Source organism: Hylaeus anthracinus, unplaced genomic scaffold (assembly GCF_026225885.1).
Source record: "Hylaeus anthracinus isolate JK02 unplaced genomic scaffold, UHH_iyHylAnth1.0_haploid 11997, whole genome shotgun sequence".
NCBI lineage: Eukaryota > Metazoa > Arthropoda > Insecta > Hymenoptera > Colletidae > Hylaeus > Hylaeus anthracinus.
In genome coordinates this window covers 13607871-13628327 of record NW_026534344.1, presented here as the reverse complement: position 1 = coordinate 13628327, position 20457 = coordinate 13607871, and the positions used below count along the sequence as shown (strand labels likewise).

General features: G+C 35.4%; 3 protein-coding genes and 1 long non-coding RNA gene across 10 annotated transcripts in view; 3 read left to right on the top strand and 1 right to left on the bottom strand.

Annotated features, from left to right (window-relative positions):
- Positions 1 to 5088, bottom strand: part of LOC128889197 (protein split ends) — a 101529-nt gene extending 96441 nt beyond the window's left edge. For both annotated transcript variants that reach the window (XM_054146608.1, XM_054146609.1), the window contains exon 1: positions 3978 to 5088. The gene's annotated coding sequence lies outside the window, so the exon portion shown is untranslated. The remainder of the gene's footprint in view (positions 1 to 3977) is intronic.
- Positions 5089 to 7446: 2358 nt separating this feature from the next.
- Positions 7447 to 9528, top strand: LOC128889254 (uncharacterized). The gene is made up of 3 exons (XR_008460399.1): positions 7447 to 8391; positions 8458 to 8524; positions 8937 to 9528. It is a non-coding gene; the product is annotated as an uncharacterized LOC128889254 (long non-coding RNA).
- A 2464-nt stretch (positions 9529 to 11992) lies between these two features.
- LOC128889236 (viral IAP-associated factor homolog) lies at positions 11993 to 13418 on the top strand. Its single transcript, XM_054146690.1, has 5 exons — positions 11993 to 12182; positions 12394 to 12529; positions 12624 to 12852; positions 12929 to 13137; positions 13207 to 13418. The coding sequence occupies exons 1-5, from the start codon at positions 12180 to 12182 to the stop codon at positions 13341 to 13343; spliced, it is 714 nt and encodes a 237-aa protein (XP_054002665.1). The 5' UTR covers positions 11993 to 12179; the 3' UTR covers positions 13344 to 13418.
- Positions 13419 to 13571: 153 nt separating this feature from the next.
- On the top strand, positions 13572 to 18643 carry LOC128889209 (zinc finger protein 37A-like). 6 transcript variants are annotated; one of them, XM_054146652.1, is made up of 5 exons: positions 13572 to 14407; positions 14724 to 16354; positions 16772 to 16848; positions 16907 to 17036; positions 17572 to 18643. In XM_054146652.1, exons 2-5 carry the CDS (start codon positions 14991 to 14993, stop codon positions 17726 to 17728), a joined length of 1728 nt encoding a protein of 575 aa, XP_054002627.1. In that variant the 5' UTR covers positions 13572 to 14407; positions 14724 to 14990; the 3' UTR covers positions 17729 to 18643. The 6 variants fall into 6 exon arrangements, 5 of the variants coding, with proteins under 5 accessions (XP_054002627.1, XP_054002628.1, XP_054002626.1 ...); XM_054146653.1 differs by having other exon boundaries at positions 13572 to 16354; positions 17572 to 17724; positions 17829 to 18643; XM_054146655.1 differs by lacking the exon at positions 13572 to 14407 and having other exon boundaries at positions 15088 to 15226; positions 15307 to 16354.
- The last annotated feature ends 1814 nt before the right edge of the window (positions 18644 to 20457 follow it).

Below are 20457 nucleotides of genomic sequence, written 5' to 3'. Positions count from 1 at the left end.
CGCTGGCTATCATGCAGAACATCCTACTATCCGGAGGCAATACGGGCGTTTCCTAATCAGGATAAAAATATTCTCGAGGAAATTACGACCAATCGCCCATCGTGGTTGTATTCGATAATTAAATTCTCGTAGCGGAAGAACGAAGGAATCCATTCTGGTACCGATCGCCAGAAACGATCGGCTAATCCAAATGACTGATGCTAAGTTACGCGTTATCTTTTATTTGGGCAACGATTCCATTGGCGTTGATATTTATTCGCAACGATCTGCTTTCTTTGGACCCACTGGCTCGAATGAAGCTTGTTACGGGATGACTAATTGACCGATAAATATTTAAAATCGATAAAAACGACAAATTAAAGACGTGCGAAATAGGGAATAGAAGATTAATTACTTTGTATTAGTCATCACTGGGTTTATTTTGTTGGATTCGAATATTCTCAGATTTAAATTAGTAGAAGTAATTCACTCAAATGTTTACAGAAGTGAAGGTACCTTTGTTTGGTATTTTATACTTTGCACTATACACATGCCTCGATATTATTAGATGCCTTTAGTTGTCAGCTGTAACTCAACAACATTTTTTTTTTTCAGAAAAAACGATTTACCCATGTTTCCTTTAATTGTTTGTCTATCCAGAATCAATATTTCCATGAAGACGATCCCGAATTAGTGTATCGAAGCGTCAGAATAGACGCTTGATTTAAGGCTTGGAAATTTGTCTTTTTATTGGAAAACAGATGCTCCGCGCAACGCGGAGGATGTATCAAAGGGTGGACGGGAAAAATTGAGAAAACGAAGAATCCGGGATGAATATTCACGAGCACGAAGAGAAAGGGCGGGCGATGGAAGAGAATGCCGTGCAAAATAGCAACGGAGAAGCCAGGGCTGAAACGTTGAGCAAATGAAAGGCTGAAGATGAAGAGAGAAGCGACCGCGAAAGTCCGTCGCGGACGAATAAGACCAAAGTGTGACGAGGTAATGAAGAAGATAAAACTACTGCCTGGGGGTCTTAAAAAAGACGAAGATGCACCGGGTGCATAAATATTCAGGGCTGTGTCGTGCAAAGATGAAGAAACACGAGCGAAGGAGCGAGCCTCGCATGAAGCAGAACGATAGTGAGTCGACGAACCGACGAAATTGAAACTGGTGTAAGGATGGGATCAAAGAACAGAGATAGGACAAAATTTTACTTAAATAAAAAGCGAGGAATAGAAAAACTTTGTTTAGAGATGATTGTATTTGGTGAATTTGAAACTTAATTTCACTTTATATATTAAGTTTTATAATTTTTACACTTTAGAATTTTATAATTTTGTGTATAAAGCTTTTAATTATTCACCAGGGATCAAAGAATTCGAGTGATTAGACTCTTAAATAAATAAGTTACAAAACCATGCAGTATTATTTTCAACAATGTTACAAATAATGACTCAGTGGAAGATAATTTATCGAGGCACAGTGAACTATGCAAGCATACAGCACGTACTTTTCGAACAAGATTATTTAAAAACAATTTCCCTCGGGGAACATGCTCTTTTTTGATTGTATCGCGGTTTCACGTGCTACACTATATACGCGCGAAAGACCTCGAACACTAAACTTTAAAACTTCTTCCGGTTTGCCTAACTGCGACGTACGCGTGGAACGTGAAAGAGGATATTATTCACGTTTCGCAATATGACTTTATCGATCTCCGTTTTCGCGTAAATCGTTTCTTCAAAACAATTGAATGATTACAAAATAATCCGAAGAACCGATACGATTATCTTTTCGCTGTCCATTTATTCAGAAGTTTGCTCGCAAATAAATTTCAAATATGTGGAATTTCTACCTACCACGAATTTACACGATACTGTTTTTATTTAACTGAAATTATGTTTAAACCTCGACCTGGTTTTCACAGGACCTGTACTTATTATTTATTGGTATTTATTAGAAGAGTTAATTGAAATAGAAACTGAACAATAATATTCCGATTTTGCTGAGCTTTTAATACTTTTCTTCAGATCGTTTTCGAAGAACGCGAATATGAATGTCAATCTTGTCACAATATCTGCATTTCTTATCTGCTGAAACTTCTCGATCGTTTCCCAATTTGAAAAAAGCAAATTTTTCGCATACACCCGCTATCTGTCCGACGATTATCACGACAAACGCTTGTTTAGCTAAGGATAACTTATGTGTATTATTATCGATATGATTCACATAGTCGTGGTTTGGTCGAAACGTGTGTAAACAGATGCACTGTATGCAGATAGACTTGTAAAGGTTTTTAGAACTTTTTCGCCATTCATATTTCGTATGCGCACGCGACAGAAAAAAATGCATAGTCGAACATGGTAAATGGTTCATTGTTCTCGGGAAGAGACAATAACGTGTGGGCCCCGTGGATCGCTTGCTGACGAAATTCGCCGTTTAACAATGGAGTAAAAAATTAAAAACATGGACGCCTCAGAACTCGATTGCTGGCCATTTCCATTTTCCGAAAGCATTTTTCCCGTCGCGATACAGTATCGTAATGCTCGTACAAAAATAGAAGCACAAATTTACGTTCGTTTACTGTTTCATATAGCATGCATGCTAATCTAAAAATAATCGAATCCTCCAAAAATGGTATTATTTGATAACATTTAAATGGGAGGTGACTTTTACTCGAGATATCCACTTATGATAAAAGGATTTGTATTATTAATCACCTTCTATCTTTGTACATTTTCCAGCGTGTGTGCTTGTATTTACTCAAGATAAATGATTCAACGAAGAATTTAATCGAATTTTTGTAACTTCACAGACCTAAAAAGTCACGATAACGTTCGGAGGAAATTAAACTAGAATTCATTCGTGTATCACTGCAGGTCACTTCAGACTAAATCGTGTTTATACTTATACTTTATACTTCACGAAATCAGTTGGAGTTTGATCCTGTACGCGAATGTTCAACGTTAAATGAAATTATATAATAATTATTTCTTGAAAACTACAGTTCAATGTAACATATGAATATTTTTATGAAATTATGTATATATACCAGGTATCGAATATCTTTAACCGTAAAAAATCATTTCGAACGGACGAATAATATTCAGGAACGTATCACCATGGTCGATAAATGGCGATATTGATAGCGTTTCGACGGCGACAGCGGCGTGTCAGCGGGAAAGTGGCAAAAACGGAATTACAAGCTCGAACAAATAGAAGAGAGGCGATGAACGAGCGATCCAAAACACCTTGGCGAAAGTGCAAGGTTAAATCGAATAAGATCGTCCTCCTGCACCGAATACTAGACGCAATTGCCCGCCGTTTGTGCGACACGCTTTCTTTATTGCAAAGATGTCAGTGCCACGCAGCGTAACGAAGGTCGTTTGTCAACACGGAGTACTCGTGTAATTTGCAAACCGTGATGTAACCCTTCACGCGTGGTTTGGTGTTCATCAGTTAAATGCACGCGTCAATTAGACAAGGATTTTAATGGTTTCGTACGTGGCCAATTCAGGCAATTATTAGGGACCATTTTAGCCTACGACTACCTTTTCAGAGTTCTATAGAAGTTTTTCATATAAAATTTAAGTTATTGCTTCGTGTAAAAACATATCATAGAGTTTTCCTCCTATGCATTGTTTCCGAAGAGTACCAGAACGAATACCGAGGATAAATATAATTTTAAAATACGTGTCTGACACAAACTATTTTGTTGTGCCATCTATTAACACTGTCTTCCGAATGCGACGTACATACACTTGCGATAGTAAAAAATAACCCAAGGCTACCGAACGTCATAAAGTTCGAGTATCTCTACGCAATGTTGTAACTCTTTTGTTCAAAAAACTTTCTTAGATGTACAAGAGTTCCTAAGATAGAGGGTGAAACTTTTGAGGGTAGTTTTACCCCTCCAATTACAAAGACATAGTTATAATAGACATCCGTCTTTACAGTTTTACTGTTAAATAAAATGATTCCAATCAAGCGTCACTTACCTTTAGGTCACACACACAGCGTTCATCCAACGACGTTTGACGCCACTCTTCGACCCTCCTCTCGAACTCACGGGTCCACTGTCGATAAACTTCGAACTCGTCTACGGAAAATCATACGACACCCCGCGCAAAAGACACACGGGGAATCCAGTCGCTTCGCATTCAGTGTCAAATACTTTCGAGCGAATCTCAACTCCTTCGCACTTTGTTTTCAACGTCGCCAGTATCCCAACGACCTAACTTCCACCGAGCCTAATTTCGAACCAGCACGGAACGAGGAAACGCTTTCGTCCCGTCATTCTCGTTTCCTTTCAGCGGAACGTAAACACGCGCGGCAGTTTGAATTAAAGATCAACGATGACACTATCGACAGGTGCGACTACGAGTCGCATCAAACGGGATCGAATCGCTGTTCCTATAGAGTTTACTCGTTTAATTATTCGTCGATGTTTTTCAGTGATAAAAAGAAGAGGCATCGGGAACGGTCACAATGGTAAACCTGTCGAGTGCCACGGGACACACGACCCAGTCAGTCACGGCTCGGCAGTCGGAGTACACTGCAAGCCGAACCGTCGCCGCCACGCGACTCCGAACTCGAAAGCAGAGCCGCGCAAGATGGTCGACGCCGACCTGGCTCTTTCATTGGCTGCGGGATTCTCAGGTACCCTGGCACTGTTATCGTCCCGCGAAACGCGACGCGCTGTTCGGGAGCGCACTGGAAAGTTTGCTGATAACGCGCGCAATGTGCGGGCGCTTTCGACTAGGAATTAGTAGGTTTTTTTATTTTACTTTTGAAGGACGTTGCTGTTATTTGAGTTCTGGGCCTTGTCGCATCAGAAATGGACGACATACTTAAATTTTACTTGTTCAATGATAATTGGGATTTGAAATGCGGAACTGAATTGTGTTTCAGAGTAGTGGGACAAAGTTTGTCTAAATTGTTTAATCAATTCAATTAGAAAGTGGCTCTTTTCTTTTCTGCCTTTCGAAGGACGCTGATGTTAACTGGCTTTTGGAGCCTCTTGTCAGAGATGAGCGAAATATTTTAATTTTATGCGTTCAATTATTCGTAATTAAAATCTGAACTATAAAATGAAATTATATTTAAGAATAAAATAACAGGAAGCTATCAAGCAGGAAGTAATATGACAAAATAGATATTCTTAACATAAAATGCAAGTATGGTAAACGTATTTTTCTAGAAACATCGAACGTCAAATTATTAGTACTACCTATCAATTTAAAAAAAAAAAAAAAAAAAAAAAACAGAAGCGTCAAACATACGTGTTGCAAGTATCTTATCGAAAAACTAAAACCACTAAGAACGAAACGCGACGAAAAATTCGACGCTGTGATAATTAGCCTCATTATCTACCTGTGTAAACATCGCTGTGTTTCCACATCGCGGTCTAGACCACGTGACATACATTACAATGCTGTTTGTCCTGGTGGATATTTACTATATTCCACTCGAGCCACTTGTTTTTAACACACATCGGTAATTCGAATTGTTGGTTCTCATCTCTTGTTTGAATAATTGCAACACAATTGAAGAAAAATTTCGTTCTCACGTGTCCTTTCTTCTTTCGTCGTCTAACCTTGCAATTTTCTTTAACCTCGTACTGTTTCGAATCCTAATTTTTTGACGGTTCTATACTTATGTTGTAACTCTGGATTACAAAAGAATGAGGATTAATCTCTCATAATTTGCTCGTCATCTCTGAAAGGTTCATTATCCTAGCGATTCCCTTGTATTAATTAATATGTATTCAACAGGCAAGAAGAAAAATTGTTTCTGAAATATGATACATTTTTAGATACTGATTATTTTAATTTTATTTTTAAGACTTAAGTTCCATCGTCCTTCGACTACTAAAAATGACTAGTTAATAAATATTATGTTCATATTATCATGAATTCTGGAATTGAGGTGTATTAGACACATCTGGTAGGAAACGCAAAAGGTTCCGTTCGACACAATGCATGGTCGATTGATTCAAAGAGAGCGTATTGAGAGGAAAACGGAATTTCTAAAGGATCTTAAGATGCAGAGAAAGGAAGCGGCACTCTTAAAAGGTTTTCGTGCCTGTAGGAGAAAACATGAGTTTAGTACTTTGATGTTGCATAGCAATTCATGATTTCCATACACTTGGAGTTGTAAAGGATTTTTAAATTGCAGAAGAAACAATGAATTCTGAAATCATTTGAAGGAATCCCTTTTCTATTGTATCTGATATTAATTTAAACACTATAAAATGACAACAAAAAGTGCATTCTATCGAAGGCAGAAGATCGAAGATTATAATGGATTTAAATCTATGAGAATTTACAAGTGAACTTACTAGAAAATACAAGTTTCGTACTAAGTCTAAAAGTAGTTAACATTTAATTAACATTTTGCATTCTGGTCGACAGCTACACTATCGAACAGGTGCGAGTGTCCTACTTCGATATCCAGTTCTTCATACTGTATCATTCGAACGTGTTGAAAACTAGAACCTCTAATCACATTCGTTTTCTTCAACAAAAAGTTAATCGATACCGTTCGATAGCACTGGACCATATAAACGAACCATATTTATATCACTTGAAACATCCCGTTTATCCTCCAATAAATTCCTGATAAACATAATAAAAATTAAAATTCTCTCTCCCTTTCCTATAAATGAAACTGATCGCGAACCAATATGGTACGCAAATTCTCCTACGTCATCCACGGAATCAGTCGATCAAATTATGGTTCCGCGACCGAGGCGCGTAGAGTTTACGCGTAATTGGCAATTAAGGATTACGAAACGAGAGGAAGCTACGAAATATGACAGAAAGCCGTTTATACGCGCACAAGGCGGCGTCGTTTACTTTGAGCACTCTCTTACATCGAACGGAGACGTCGCGCAATTAAAATCCACTTTATCGCCAATCGACGCCGGATTGAAAATTACATTTTCACCCGGGGGGCAATTAACGATCACGAGAATGAAGGCATCCCCCGGAGTGGCTCGAACCTGGAAGGAACCCAGATAACTGCAAATTTCCGGTAGGCTACGTTCTAAGCGAAATGGACGTACACACAGGCTCGATCACATTCGGTCAGTTTGAATTGTATAGCTCGGAGCCTCGTTCGTTTCCTCTTCACTCTGGGTTCCCTTCGTTCACGCCTTTCCTCAGGGTCCTATCACGCGTACGTGAGTGCCTGCAAGGTCGTTTTATCCCTCGTTCCCTCTTTTTTGACGCATTGTCATGCCATACGCGCGACTATGCAAATTTCCTCGGCCAAACGAGCAAACAGGGAAACGTCTAATACGTCCTTCTGACGAGATAATATAACATCGAGAATTTACTTTTCAGTAGTTAGTTCGTTACGAGCTGGCACTTCCTAGTCGCGATGAGCAATTTATCGCAGTAGATTTCCAAATCCTCTATAATATTGTAATATCATTCATTAGGAACTTAAAACAAATTCTTTTAATAAAGAATCGTAATAACGTTAGACATGATTAGTTTTGTCAACCAAACTCAGGGAATATTCCAGTCCGGACATAGAAAGAAAATAACCAACTCGAAAAGTGGCGTTCAATTTCAAAGTAAAATTTGCTCGATATGCGATAAGAATCTAGAATAATTTTGAATAGACATACGCTGCACGCTACCTGCACTTTTCCAAACGAATACGAGACCTGAGAAACTTCGAAAATGTTAGTTGCCACGACATCTGAGGATACGAACAATTTTTTTTTTTTTTTTTAACGGAAGGGAGCTTCTTTGCAATCGTTAGCGCCCGTTTCTGCGAGAGTTATGCGAAGATCGTTACGGAGATTGGGAAAAAAAGAGAACGGACTCAGGATATGCGAGTTTACGAACGGGTATACGTGCGTGATACACACCGTAATTTCTAAATGCAAGAACATCCTGTGTTCACACCAGCAACGCAACCTACGCGCGTCAGTCTACTACCTGAACCTACGTAATCTGGGGACTGTAAATATATCAGCTGTTATCGTCGAACGTCGCCGAGAGCTATGTTCCGCGTGTACTGGTTACAACGGCTCCCGTGTTAATATCAAACAGCGAAAATTTATTTCGCGCATCAGCGTTAATTGATGAAAACCCCCTATCAAGGACTGCCGCGTATCGCCTGGGAAACGGTAGCAGTTCTGGCCCTACTGGAAATGCAAATTTCATCATCAATGCGTGTACTCTTTGATTAATTATAACATCATTAAATTTTAAGCACCTAGGACGCGGCTGAACGGATTTATGTCGCGTTTGTAATTCTCGAACAAGCCGATTAAATTGTTATTTAGTGCAATTAGTTCTGCTGGTGAATCTCAGGAACAGCTATTATTTTCAATCTATGATTACATTCCAACGATGCCAAGAGTAAATGTTACTAATAACGCGTGATTACTTCGAAGTAAGTGTTGCCATTTTTCATTTATAAACAGGTAGGAATGGATTGATTTTTTTGTTTAAATTACAGGTAAATGGGACATAAACGGAGGTCTAATTTAAGTTTGAGTAACACCTACGTTCCCACGATGCCAAGAGTGAGTAAATATGACAAACATTATTCTCATAGATTCGACTTGGAGCAAGTGTTACCATTTTCCCTTCACTATAGCTACAAATTTGTTAAATCGTCTCCTTTTGCATTACAAGTAAATAATACATAAACACAGAAGATTTAATTTAAGTTTGAGAAATACCTAGATGCTCACAATGCCAAGAATGATTGAAAATGACAAATTAGGTCCCCTTGAATATTTCTAGTGCCCTTTTACCATTTTCTTTTAAACAGAGCTATGATTCTGTCGTTTCTGGTTTCTCGTTGCATACTGTTACAAACATATAGTATGGAGCAAGAGATCCAATTTAATTTTGGCCAACACCTTCGATACCTTTAATTAACAGAAGACATATAATTTGGCTATTAGGTCTAACAATAAATTTGACTTGCAGCAACTGTTTGCCATTTTCGCCACACTCCGGACGCGCGAATTGGCAAGCTCGATCTTCGCTCCGTAATTTGAGGAAAGAAGGTCAGAGAACCATCGATACCTAACCACAGCGACATATCAGCTCGACGAAAGAGCTGACCACGAGATTGTGGTAAATCGAAGGGTGAACTAAAACCAGACAATGGAGCCAGGATATTTATGCACTTGCAGGTACAATGTTCCGGAAGGGAGCTGCAAAAAGTAACACGACAGAATTCAATAAGAAGAAATTGTAAACTATAAGAATTGTGAACTATAAGAAGACTATAAAGAACTATAAAGAACGTCAAACACAATAGAATGAACTCTTCAACTTTTCTTTTATAACTATTCCTTTAAAAAAAGGAATCGAAGGCGTTCAAGGTATTAACGTTCCAACAATTTCATTCTGGTCCTCTTCAGAAATAATGCACAAAATGTATTTAAAAAACCAATGCGAAACGGCATAAAAGATAATGTATAAAAACGTGAATTTATGTATAGAAATATGTGCGGTAGAAAATTGATTAAAATTTCGGAGGTTAATTTAATTTTCATGAATTGAAGAGAGCCTAAAAAACAGGACAGATAATAAATATGTTAAACTCTGCTTGGATGAATTTTTTGCGAAAAAAAGTGTCCAAGATATTTCCCATTCATTTCCGCGTAAATATTTGAATACCTATGAAACGAAACACTACTATGGTAGATGCTTTGTTCGTAATTAGAATTCCTTTGACCCTAGCGCAACACGTAACCGTGTATAAATGGCAGAAATTCCTCTGAATCGAGTTGCACACGTCTAAATACAGGGTTAAGTTCCAATCTAGCACGCAACCGGAAGCGCCAGCGCTTCACCAAACAATGCTTTCGAAAAAAGGAACACAACAATAGAAAACAATAACGGCAGACGGTGCGTGCAATATACGCTCACGCAAAGGAAGCTTTGGTCAGTATTACTCTGCTGCTATTCCCATTGTGCCAATTTTCCTCGAAATGTTTTAGATTATTTCTACAAACTCTCCGTTCGTCTACCGAGGATCCCTTCCCTCGCATGATCTCCAATTTTCATTTCCTGCCACACTTCGCATCAGAATCAGATTTTTTGTTCACGAGCTTGATAAATACGATAAATGAATTTCGTTATCGATGAACTGAAAATTCTTTTCAATCCTTTTTGCGATAACGTAGAATTTGCGAATCTATCCTCTCCGAGTAGATCGAAGGCAATGTATTAAATTAATCCGATAAGGTAGTTAGATTGAAACGAAACTATAAATGGCACTTTACAGAAATGATAAATAATTGCAGACGCCAGATAGTTTCAATCAAGTGATATCAATCAATTTTCTAAACAATCTTCAAAAATAGGAATGATACTAATCTAATCTATCGATTAAAAGTATCTTTCTCTTACGTAAGAACAAATGTATCAATTTTTTAAGTGGAACTTTTTATTGCTTTCATCGAAATCCAGTTACTTTTCGTATTATGGTCCGCTATTTTGGATTTCTAAATTCCGAGTTCAGATTTAAAATCAACGACCCCGAAAACCTCTGTATACCAAGTTTCACCCAAATCGTTCTAAAGGAAAAATAGATACATTTGTATCTTTTCTAAAGCACATTAAGGAATTTTCCTTTCAGGAAATACTACAATGTTTACTACTACTTCTTGGAATTTCGTAGTACGCATTTCCAAGAATTTATGTAGGTTACAGGATTCACTCATTCATTCATTTATAATTGTCTATTAAATAGGAAACTTTGTACTGGCGTAGCTCAGCGTGGAGTCGTCGGATTCAGTTCGACCAACACTCAAATTGAAGGGCGGAATTTCTACTATCGAATAGATAGTTGTTATCACTGTTAGATACTCTTAAACAATTGTTTTATTTATTGCTATACTGACCAGATGATTCTGATTGTAGTTGACATCGTGGTAGTTAATTTGTGATTCTAGGCAATATTAGTATCAAGGGCACTATAGGATCCTAATAAAGAAGACGTTTAAACTAAATACATAAATTGCACAATAATAATGCAAAGTTTAACAAAATCCAAGCAAACGAAGCAAAGAGGTACATGCTTTCCAAGTATTGCTTTTCATGATAAGTTCCTATGATTGCTATCGTCATTGCATATCATCATGCACAAATTATTGTACATTAAAACTAGTGGATTTACATTTCAGATAAATAAACAATAATGGCTTATAACGATAACGTATTTAATGCATTGGTAAATGTAAATGACTAAATGTAAAGAAGTGTAGATAAAAAATAAAATAAAAATAATCGACCATCGACGAATCTGATCGTGTGTGTGGGATAGAATGACGATGACGTACCGTTATAGACAGAAATTATCATTCCTTCTACCTATAAATATTATCAAGGTGATGGTACAAACTGGTTTTAGGTATTCGGCGGGGGACACAAAACATAGCCGTGGTCCAGCACAGCTGCACGATTAACCGGTTTCTCTGATTACAAGCGACTCGACGTACAGTCAATGACTGTAGCGTAAATACACAATAAAAGCAGAGCTTTTTTTTAAACGATGGTTCGTATACACATTTAATTTAAACTAATTTAAACTTTGTGCACCATTGTTTAATACCTTGTTTTACATATTTTACCAGACCCTACCTATAATGGACCATTTTATTTCAATTCTGATCTTTTATTTTAATATAAATATTTCTCTTGAACCAACCTTTTGTCGAAATACATATCCAAATATTTTATTATTTTTTTTTTAAGGGGTTCACTGATAACGTTAAATATAATGCAAAAATGCTAAATAAAATTTAACTCTGAAGCCACTCATCTCTTGGAGGGGGGAATAAAGAGTTACATGAAATGTCTCATTCAATCTGCACCTCTTTTATGATAATGCAATTGAATAAAAAATCGAAATACGTCAAAATTACGTTTTACAACTCTGGCGCACCGTGAGAGGCGCCACCTACTTACGACGTGGTTTTTAAATAGAATGGAATGGAGTATGAATGCGTCATTGATGATACCATAAATGCATGCGTGTAGGAGAGAACGTAGGGTATTTCATTGTAGTGAAACGTGATCAGCTGTCGGTCACAATTCTACGACATTCTAACTGACTTTTTGTCACTTAGAGCCACTCAGTGCAACGATTAATTAATGTACATACTGCGAATCACTATTTTATCTTAGAATTAAACTATTTAAGCAACTCTTTACACCATGGTAAGCAAAAAACTGATTTTTCTGAATAGAGGTTATGTCAGAATGAATATCTGTAGCTCCCAATAAGGAATGCCAAATATTGCCAATATGTATTATAATCTCAGATGAGTTCACAGCTATCTGAATAATTTTTAAATAATACTGTGATGGGTTTTCTGTATAATTTTTTACAATATTCTACAAATTAGCAACCTTTGTTTTCTTAATACAGCAAGATCCAAATGAAGATACACAATGGAATGATATCCTTAGGAGTAAAGGAATTATACCTGAGAAAGAAAAGGAAGTTACAGAAGATGAAATACTGAACATTGCGGAGAATACTGTAAATGAGAAAACTGGGCGTGGTATGTAAACATTTATTTTAATCAGTCCAAGAAAGTGACTCACTTTTATCTATTAACATTTTGACTCAACTGATTTTTGGGTTTCATTACATAGCACCAACTGATTTGGAAAACAAGACATTAGATGAATTAGATGAACTAGAGGACGAAGAAGATGAGAAGGTTCTCTTGGAGTACCGACATAAGAGAATAGCCGAATTAAAGGAATTAGCTAATAAATCTAAATATGGTGAAGTAAAAGAGATATCAGGAAAAGACTATGTTCAGGAAGTAAATAATGCAGGAGAAGATATTTGGGTTGTTCTTCATTTGTATAAACATGGGTATAATACTGCTTCATTTGATAAGAACAGAATATAACAAAAGAACTTTTTTTTTTATTGTTCCTATTGCTTTCAGTGTACCTCTCTGCACACTTATTAATCAACATTTAGCTTCCTTGGCAAGAAAGTTTCCTACAACAAAGTTCTTAAAAAGCATTTCTGTTACTTGTATTCCCAATTGGCCAGACAGTAATCTTCCTACGATTTTTATCTATCATAATGGAAATATGGTGCAACAAATTATTGGACCCATAGAATTAAGAGGCATGAAATTAACTGAACCAGGTATGCATAATCTATAGTCATTAATCTCTTAATTTTTTGTTTACATCATAAACTGTTTTATTGTCACAGAATTGGAATGGATGTTAGGACAAGAAGGAGCCGTACCAACTAAACTCACAGAAGATCCACGAACAAAAGTTAAAGATGTATTATTCTCTGCGTTAAGGCCTGGCAGTGACAACCAAAATGACAATGATGATTGGTAATTGTATATTTCCTAGAAACTATATACACTAAACGAGCATACGAATATTACAAAGCACAAAGCATTTTATTTATTTTATCACTGTTGTCACATATTATCATTTGTTCAAAGTTTTATTATTACACATAACAATTATGCTACCAAAATAAAGTATTTTATCATCATACTACCAGTTTTTAACTTATGATTTGTACCACATCTTTGATACCTCCATTACAGTATACTCTGATAAAATAATAATTATTACTGCAATGGATACGCGCTTGTATTGATTTTATTCAAGCAACACAAACAGATAACCTAATTTGCATGAAAACAACGTTTAATTTTCATTGACAGTATATACTATCATTTTTAAATTTGATTTCGTTGATTCATTTCACACAAGCGCACGAAAGCATTTACTCTGGGAAGACTTGTTTCGATTACACGCGTCGAGAGCTTACAGTAAAAAGTAAAAATGCAATTTGACGTACGGAAACATAAATGATCTATGCCATTAATCTATAACGTAAATCAACAACACTATCACTTTATTTTTTCAACTAAATTATGTGCTCACTTTCATCTTCATCTTCCGATATCTTTGATGTTCAACTACCGCCAAGAAAAATCGATAGATCAAACAATCGATCTAAAATCTCGTCGAAGTCAGACGTGAATGTAGTCATCGATGCAATGGAGTGTGTATACAATGTATACTTTTAATCGTGGAACCGGTTTATTACTTCTTAGTTATGTTAGTAATGTTTACATTTATTAACGTTGAAGGACTTCTGAGATTTCATTCGAAACATAACCCACGATCCCTTTGTTTTCGTCTCGTTTAAACAGTATATTTTCTATTGTCGAATGCGAGGATATGTATGTGCGTGATGGATGAAAGTTCACTTAAAAAGCTGGGTGGTAGTCTTGAAATAATAAATAATAGTACTAATTACACGTTAGTTATGTCACTTGAATTGTGTTACTGTAAAAGTCGATGTAAAAGTGTTAAAATGTGAGAGGATTTGTACCTGGGATTTTAAGTCCAAGCGTCCACTGAATCTTGGTCAACAAGGCTAGGTAATGATTCATTTGTTTATTATAAATTTTATATTATTATAATTTCAATCATAATTTCTTTTCCTCTCTAATGAGCTATTAAGACATCTTCTTAGTTGCATTTTGTAATAAAAAGTTAAAAAGAATGATGTTGTTAAAAACCTTATTATCTGTTTTTATATTATATTTTGTAGTTTATAAATAGATGAATCATAGTATAATAATAGGAATGTTCTTTTTGCCCTTCTCAGTGTTTTATTATTCATGTAATGTTGCTTTTTACCTTCTTTTATAGTTACATTTTCTTAATTGTTTGTTTTTACGTCATATTTTGTAGCTCTAATGAACGGTATAAATTTAATTAAAATGCATAAATAGATGAAATTTATGAAAAAGTAATTGGATCATGCAGGAAGAAAGGGATAAAAATGTTGAAGAAATCAAACAGATTTCTCAGCTCTGAATGTAATGAAAATGTTTAGAATATTGACTATGAAAATTGGAAGAATACTTATCCAGGAACAGGTTTACTCTCTGTAGAAGAAGATAGAAGGCAGGATTAATTTTACGGAGTTAACATAATTCAGAAAGAAAGCATAAAAAGATGAATAACTCTGAAATTGTTAAGGCATCAACTCGTACAGTTCCTAACATATTAAAAAACAATTTGAAATGGCACAGAACTCTTGTGAAAGTACCAATAGAAACACATACAGCTCTTAACACAAAACAAGGTGCACAGGTTTCATTAGATAATCTTAGAAAAAAAATGGTTAAAACGGAAGTTAAATGTAGATCATCTACCAAAAGAAAACAAAAATACAGTTTCAAGGATATATGGTATGAATTGCCCAATTGGGATATTCACTCGTTTCTTGATAATAAAAAGAAAAGTTTAAACAAAAATTTATTTCCATCAGCAAAATTAAAAGCCTCTACACAAAAGCAAATGTTAAAACATCTTACTAAAAGACGTCATAAAAAACATGATGTATCTGTTTGTAACACTGAACAGAAAAAAGATTTGACATCCTCAATATCACATGACTTGTCCAAAAAAATCATTCCTGAGTTTCGCATATTCCCTGCCTCCCAGAAGAATGATCTCAACGATCTACAGATTCCAATTGACTTCTCAAGCAATGAAATATTTAGTGAGTTCAACTATGAATCATATGGACTTAGCAATTTAAATTACCTCACAGATTACACAATAAGTTTAGATGAAACACATAATTCATTGAGTACAACCCATGATAGTGACATTTCTGAAAAGAAATATGACATAAATGGTAACGAGCTTGATATATATGAGACATATTTGATACAAGACAAACAGAGTAACGAAGAAGTTTCACCAGATCAATCTTTAACATCTTCAGAATATTGGTGCAAAGAAGTACCAATTTTCAGTAATAAAAAGTTCAATTTTTCATCAGAGCTTTGTTGCAGTCACTGTCTAGATGACTGTGTTTCAAACTGGGTAACAACCAGTGAAGCAAACAACAATATTCGTATGAAAAATAAAGTATTATCAGGAATTTCTGAGAAACAGTCAATTATTTCAAATAATAGCATAGCTGATCAAGAGAACTTCAATTGTTCAAATTCACATACTACAGAGACCTATGCATATTCCACTGATGATAGTTTAGATGGAGAATGCAGTGAACAATATTCGTGTTCTCTAATGAGTGAAACTCAAACTTGTTTCAAAAGTCCATTAGAAAATATCGTAATAACAGACTTGTATGGTGAGACAGACATACAAGAGAATATATCTACTGAAACATCAAACACAGTCGAACAAGAGGAATGTAACGAACTCAGTAACGATAACAATGTATTTTCCTCAGAGTTCGATTGTGACTCACGGTTCCGTAATTCCGCAGAGCAAGGGACAAATAATAATTATACGAATATATTGCTAACAGAGGAGAATATAAGTTATAATAAAGATAAAAATGGGTGAGTGCAGTTACGACCACGTAATACGAAAATTATATTCCTCGAGAAATATTCTTTGTTTTAGATTTGTATAAGATCATTGGACGTAAAGCATTTATTCGTGTTGCTCGATATACGTTTTATTATATACGATCATTCATAATGCAAGGCACGTTATATAATTAAACTACGTTAGGTGTGGTCCTAACAAGCCATTCATTATTTGTAACTATTAATAACAGTTATCACACATTGATAATTTTAACGATAACGTAAACAGTTAGTCGACAATGTTAAACAGTAACAAATGGCTTTTGAGACTACATCCAGTGTTATTAAGCTTGCTACAATCTTCGTTCTTAATAATTTTGCGTGACATAGCTTTCTGTTTATTTCCAACAAAATTTCTGCTTCGTAAAGCACGAACCTCGTTTACAGATATCAATGTTTATTATGTCCCATATCATTTTCAACCGCTCGCGCAATGGCGATGCATCAAGCTGGGGCACACGGAGGTAACGTTAGATTTTATTTACAACGGGTCGTAGTATTTGTTACCGAATTTCTTTTCAGGTACTTACATAATACGTTGCGAAAGCTGCGGTAGGCTTTTCAATCAGAAATATCATTTCAACAGGCATTTCATTCATTGCGGTCGCTTGAAAGAGCCATACAAGTGCGACATGTGTATAAAAATATATAGGTAACAGATAAATCAACAGTAGGAATGTTCTATTCTGAATCGAGATTCTAGAAAATCGAACCCTCGATTTTTCAAATCGATTCTTGTTTCTTTCATTCGGCCAAAAATTGTTTTAATAAGAATACGTTCTCGTTTCGTTTTGTCGTCCCTGACGGATTTCGTTCTTTTTAAATATCACGTGAGTTTCGTTCTCCTTTTTGTGATAAAAGAAAGCATTATCGATGAATTAGAGCATTAGTTAGAATTCTCAGTCTCTGTATTTTCTTAATTAAAGGCAATTTTATAGTTGACGATTATCTTAACTCTGTCGAGCTTGAAACTCGTTATCGCTGAATAAGTACTCAGTAATTAATTCGCCATTTAATTTCGAATTGATTTTCAAAGTACAGTTAGAGCGACTAGAAAACCATTTCTCGATTCGATTTTGTAGGATTCGATTTCATTGCCAAAATTGAACATGCCTAAGAGGCAATCATACCGAAGTATTTACAGTTCTAGGTTGCAAACTGTATTCACTGACGCAGTTTATTTTTAGGCACAAATCATCCTTAACTCATCATTTAAAAACAGCTCACCATGTTCATTATAGTCATAATCGTTCGGCAACATTTATCTGCACCGTATGTAAAAAGATATATTGTAAATTTGGTGCCTTCGAGAATCATGTAAAACAACATAAGACTATGTGGTAAGTGGAATTACGACGACATGCATCTGATGCTAATGTATTTTTTAATTCATTTTCTTGCGATAATAAAATTAAAGTTGTATGAACTGTTTCCTCGATTTTAGATGTACGACGCAGGATACAGGTGCTATATAAAATATATAAACAGATATACAGATTATACGAATGTTTAATTCATATATCGACGTTTATTTAGGATGTTGCTTATTTGGATATTTTATTTCGAGACAGTCATATTAGTATTATAATTGTGATAGATTTTGGTAGCGTTTATTTTTTATGATTTTCAGAGAGGAATGCATTTATGCATTCGGCGACCTAATCATTTATAAAACTTGACCATCGTTTTGTGTACTTAGTAGTTTAGATTTAGGTAGCGTTTACCTCGACGATTCCTAATTTTTATATCTTTATAATTTGTTTTGTTATCAGGGTAGGAAATGTTCCTAAATACTTTTTTTATTCAATCCGACAAAGAAACGTTATTGCCAATTTTAGTTTTCGTTATACGTAATTAATACGTAAGTAGTGTTCGTTTGTGCGATATTTCAAAGTAATTTTATCGAACATTGACACTTAGAATGCTCAGAGTTTAACGTTTTATTTTTCAATATTTGGACTTACTAGTTATACGATGTTAAGATAAGTAGAACGTAAGTGTCGCTGTTACCAAATCAAAGAAAAGGTTTTTTTTATATTTCTTCACACTATTTGTACTCCATTACGATACCAAAATGTTCGTTAATTTAATTTAGGTATAAAACAAATTTTCATGATGGTATTATTACGTAGTAATTGTTTAAGTTTCGTCTGTAATTAGCTACAGAAAATATTCAAGTGTACCAAAGCGGTGTTTTATTTTGATAAATATATAATTTTATTTTTTATTCAATAACACGTTGTATCTACTATATTTCTCCTAAATAAACTAAATTTACGTGTCTCATCGTCCTAGTATATCGCATCCTAATCTCCCTACCTAAACTTACTGCATAGGAGAAATTTCGATCAGTCATTAATTACAACCTTCAGAAATTCTGAATCAGAATAATGTTAACGACGTTATCCGTCATTTCGATCTACGAAAGTTTCAACAAAAGCTGACACGTTAAAAGGGTTGCATTAACTGTCACCATTATCAGCATCCAAGAGTGTCACTATAAATGCAACCAAAGGAAGGCGAAAAGAGAGCGTCGCGATAATGGTCACTGACCATTTCGGAGTGGAGGTCTGTTAATCGAGTGGCCACAAACCGAGTAGTTTCATGCCCCATTAGTTTGACTCGTTTGCGTACACGAAACTGCATGCATGATTCTTCGTGTCCATTATCCATGTTCTTGCGTGACAATTCAGATTAAGCTTGACAATACAGATTCAAGTACGAGTTACTAAATACAAAGTACTTCTATTTCAATTCAAGCTCTAATTTCATCGTTAATAACAGTCACATCAAATAGTAATTTTTTGAAAGCAATAATCACACATTTGAAACACTTGAGAGAGCAATAAAACACAACAGTGACGAGTATATTTTCTATTTTATTTTTTCTTATTTTATCTTTCCGATATTAATTTTGATGCCCTTTCCGACATCTGTGACCTAGTCACGGCTGTTTCATATTCTGACAGAACAGGTACTGGATATAATTTTAAACAGCAACAGACGATCGATGGCAACGAGATATTCTCAAAGCTACCATGTGTTGCTACGAAGATCCATTGGAAGGAATAGAATAAAAATCAGAGGCAGTCCTAGACACCTTACAATTCCAGTCACGGTGTCGTTTCGCAAAATATCGTCGACTCGTCGCTATTTACACGTTGGCTTTCGCTCGTAAATCGTCAAAAGGTTCTATCTCGTGTACCTTAGAATTTACTGACGATCGTGCCGTGATGGTACCGATAGATAAAATACAATTCCGTCGTTTCCGATGATGTACGATGAAAGAGACAATTGCGAAAATTATACGTTTCTGCAGAGTCGCTTATCCGGTGCTTTCCCTTTTCTCCTTATTTTTAAAACAAGACGTTTGGTCGTTACGATTTCTATAGATTCAAAAATGATATCTGGAGTTCTAACTCATATTTCAGCATTTCTGTTTCCAAGGAAGTATACTGTAAAATGCACGGGTGCTAAGAATGATTCAATGCTTCTAAACGCACATTCTGTAACACTAGTTTGTTCTAAATATCAAGATTACATTCTTTTAACCCTTGCTTGATTAAAATAATTTAATTTCTTGATCTATGAAATGAAACATTTAGTTTCGTTTTTATAGGTATACGAGACTTGAATTATTAATAACCCAATTACTTTTTTAATAAAAGTAAATCGAAAAGAATTCTTCAGAGGTTACATTTCCGACGAAATCGACTTCGTTGATTTATTTCGAACGTGCACGATTGAGTACAACTTGGTTAACGTGTTTGTTCATCATTCACTATTTCTACTTGCTCTGGCGTTTGTAAATATTGACGTTGGCATAGTACTATTTGCATTCTATCGATTTTGTTATCTTCTGACTAGTTAGAACCAGTTGCTAAAGATATTACCATACGACCATTTATCCATAGAGACTCTGACACGAGTAGAAGTGGTAAGTAATGGTCAGACACGCTGGCCAATTACGATAGTATTCAATCGCAAGAGTATTCGACGAATTCAAACAATTTTAATTGCTCGAAATGTAGCTCCGTACGAAACAATTTTTAATCCCCAGTTTTATTTCATTT

Coding starts and splice junctions, on each gene's coding strand:
- LOC128889236 (XM_054146690.1), top strand. Junction 12,530..12,623: donor AAATGAGAAAACTGGGCGTG/GTATGTAAACAT, acceptor TTCATTACATAG/CACCAACTGATTTGGAAAAC. Junction 13,138..13,206: donor CATGAAATTAACTGAACCAG/GTATGCATAATC, acceptor TTATTGTCACAG/AATTGGAATGGATGTTAGGA.
- LOC128889209 (XM_054146652.1), top strand. CDS start 14,991: ATGAATAACTCTGAAATTGTTAAGGCATCAACTCGTACAGTTCCTAAC. Junction 16,355..16,771: donor TATAATAAAGATAAAAATGG/GTGAGTGCAGTT, acceptor CCTCGTTTACAG/ATATCAATGTTTATTATGTC. Junction 17,037..17,571: donor ATGTGTATAAAAATATATAG/GTAACAGATAAA, acceptor GTTTATTTTTAG/GCACAAATCATCCTTAACTC.